This window comes from Ursus maritimus, unplaced genomic scaffold, assembly GCF_017311325.1.
Source record: "Ursus maritimus isolate PB19 unplaced genomic scaffold, ASM1731132v1 scaffold_8, whole genome shotgun sequence".
Classification (NCBI taxonomy): domain Eukaryota; kingdom Metazoa; phylum Chordata; class Mammalia; order Carnivora; family Ursidae; genus Ursus; species Ursus maritimus.
In genome coordinates, this window is record NW_024426996.1 from 78,957,110 (window position 1) to 78,957,793 (window position 684).

General features: G+C 73.2%; 1 protein-coding gene across 9 annotated transcripts in view; it reads right to left on the reverse strand.

Moving 5' to 3' along the window:
* The window catches only part of ABLIM2 (actin binding LIM protein family member 2), a 143,737-nt gene extending 143,166 nt beyond the window's left edge, over positions 1–571 (reverse strand). For all 9 annotated transcript variants that reach the window (XM_040625373.1, XM_040625370.1, XM_040625371.1 and 6 more), the window contains exon 1: positions 459–571. In XM_040625373.1, coding sequence (XP_040481307.1) covers positions 459–468 — 10 coding nt within the window. In that variant the 5' untranslated portion in view covers positions 469–571. The remainder of the gene's footprint in view (positions 1–458) is intronic.
* Positions 572–684: the final 113 nt, after the last annotated feature.

Below are 684 nucleotides of genomic sequence, written 5' to 3' on the forward strand. Positions count from 1 at the left end.
CCCCCCCCCCCCCCCCCCCCGCTCAGGCGGAGCGAGAGCCGCGCAAGGGCGGAGCCCCCTGCAGCAAAGCCCCCCGTGTGATCACACCTCTCCGTAGCAGGGTCTATGGCGGCCCTGCGCCCCTCACCCATACCGGTCGCCTTCTGCGACCTGCAGCGACCCGGGACTCGTGAGAAGCAAAAAAAGTGGCGCCTTCCAGACAGCCAAGCGCAGCCATCCTGGCCGACGCGGTGGGAAGGGAGTCCCCAGCCCGCGCTGCAGAACTGCACGCACCCCGGGCGCAGGGGCAGAGGGCTGCGGACAGGCCCCTAGGGTTTGCAAGACCCTGGGGTAAAAGTTGGGTACAGCACTGGGTGACTTCCCTTGCGCTGCAGGTGCAGCCCCAGAATGCCTCTACAGCTCTTGCTGCGCGGCGATCCAGCTCAGGGACGTGCCGGTCCCTCGGTCCCCACACTCACCTGCACTCATCTCAGCGGTAGCTGGGAGGCGGGCGGTCCGGCGCTGCTGCAGCCGGACGCTCCTGTCCGCAGGTGCCGCACCCGCGCGATCGCCAGCCGGCCCGCCGGTCGGCCGGCCCTGGGCAAGGTCCGCGCCCGCCCGCAGCGCCGCCGCAGCCCCCCGGCGAGCCGGCCCCGCCCCGCCGGCCCCGCCCCCTCCGGCCCCGCCCCTAAGCGCAGCTCCGCC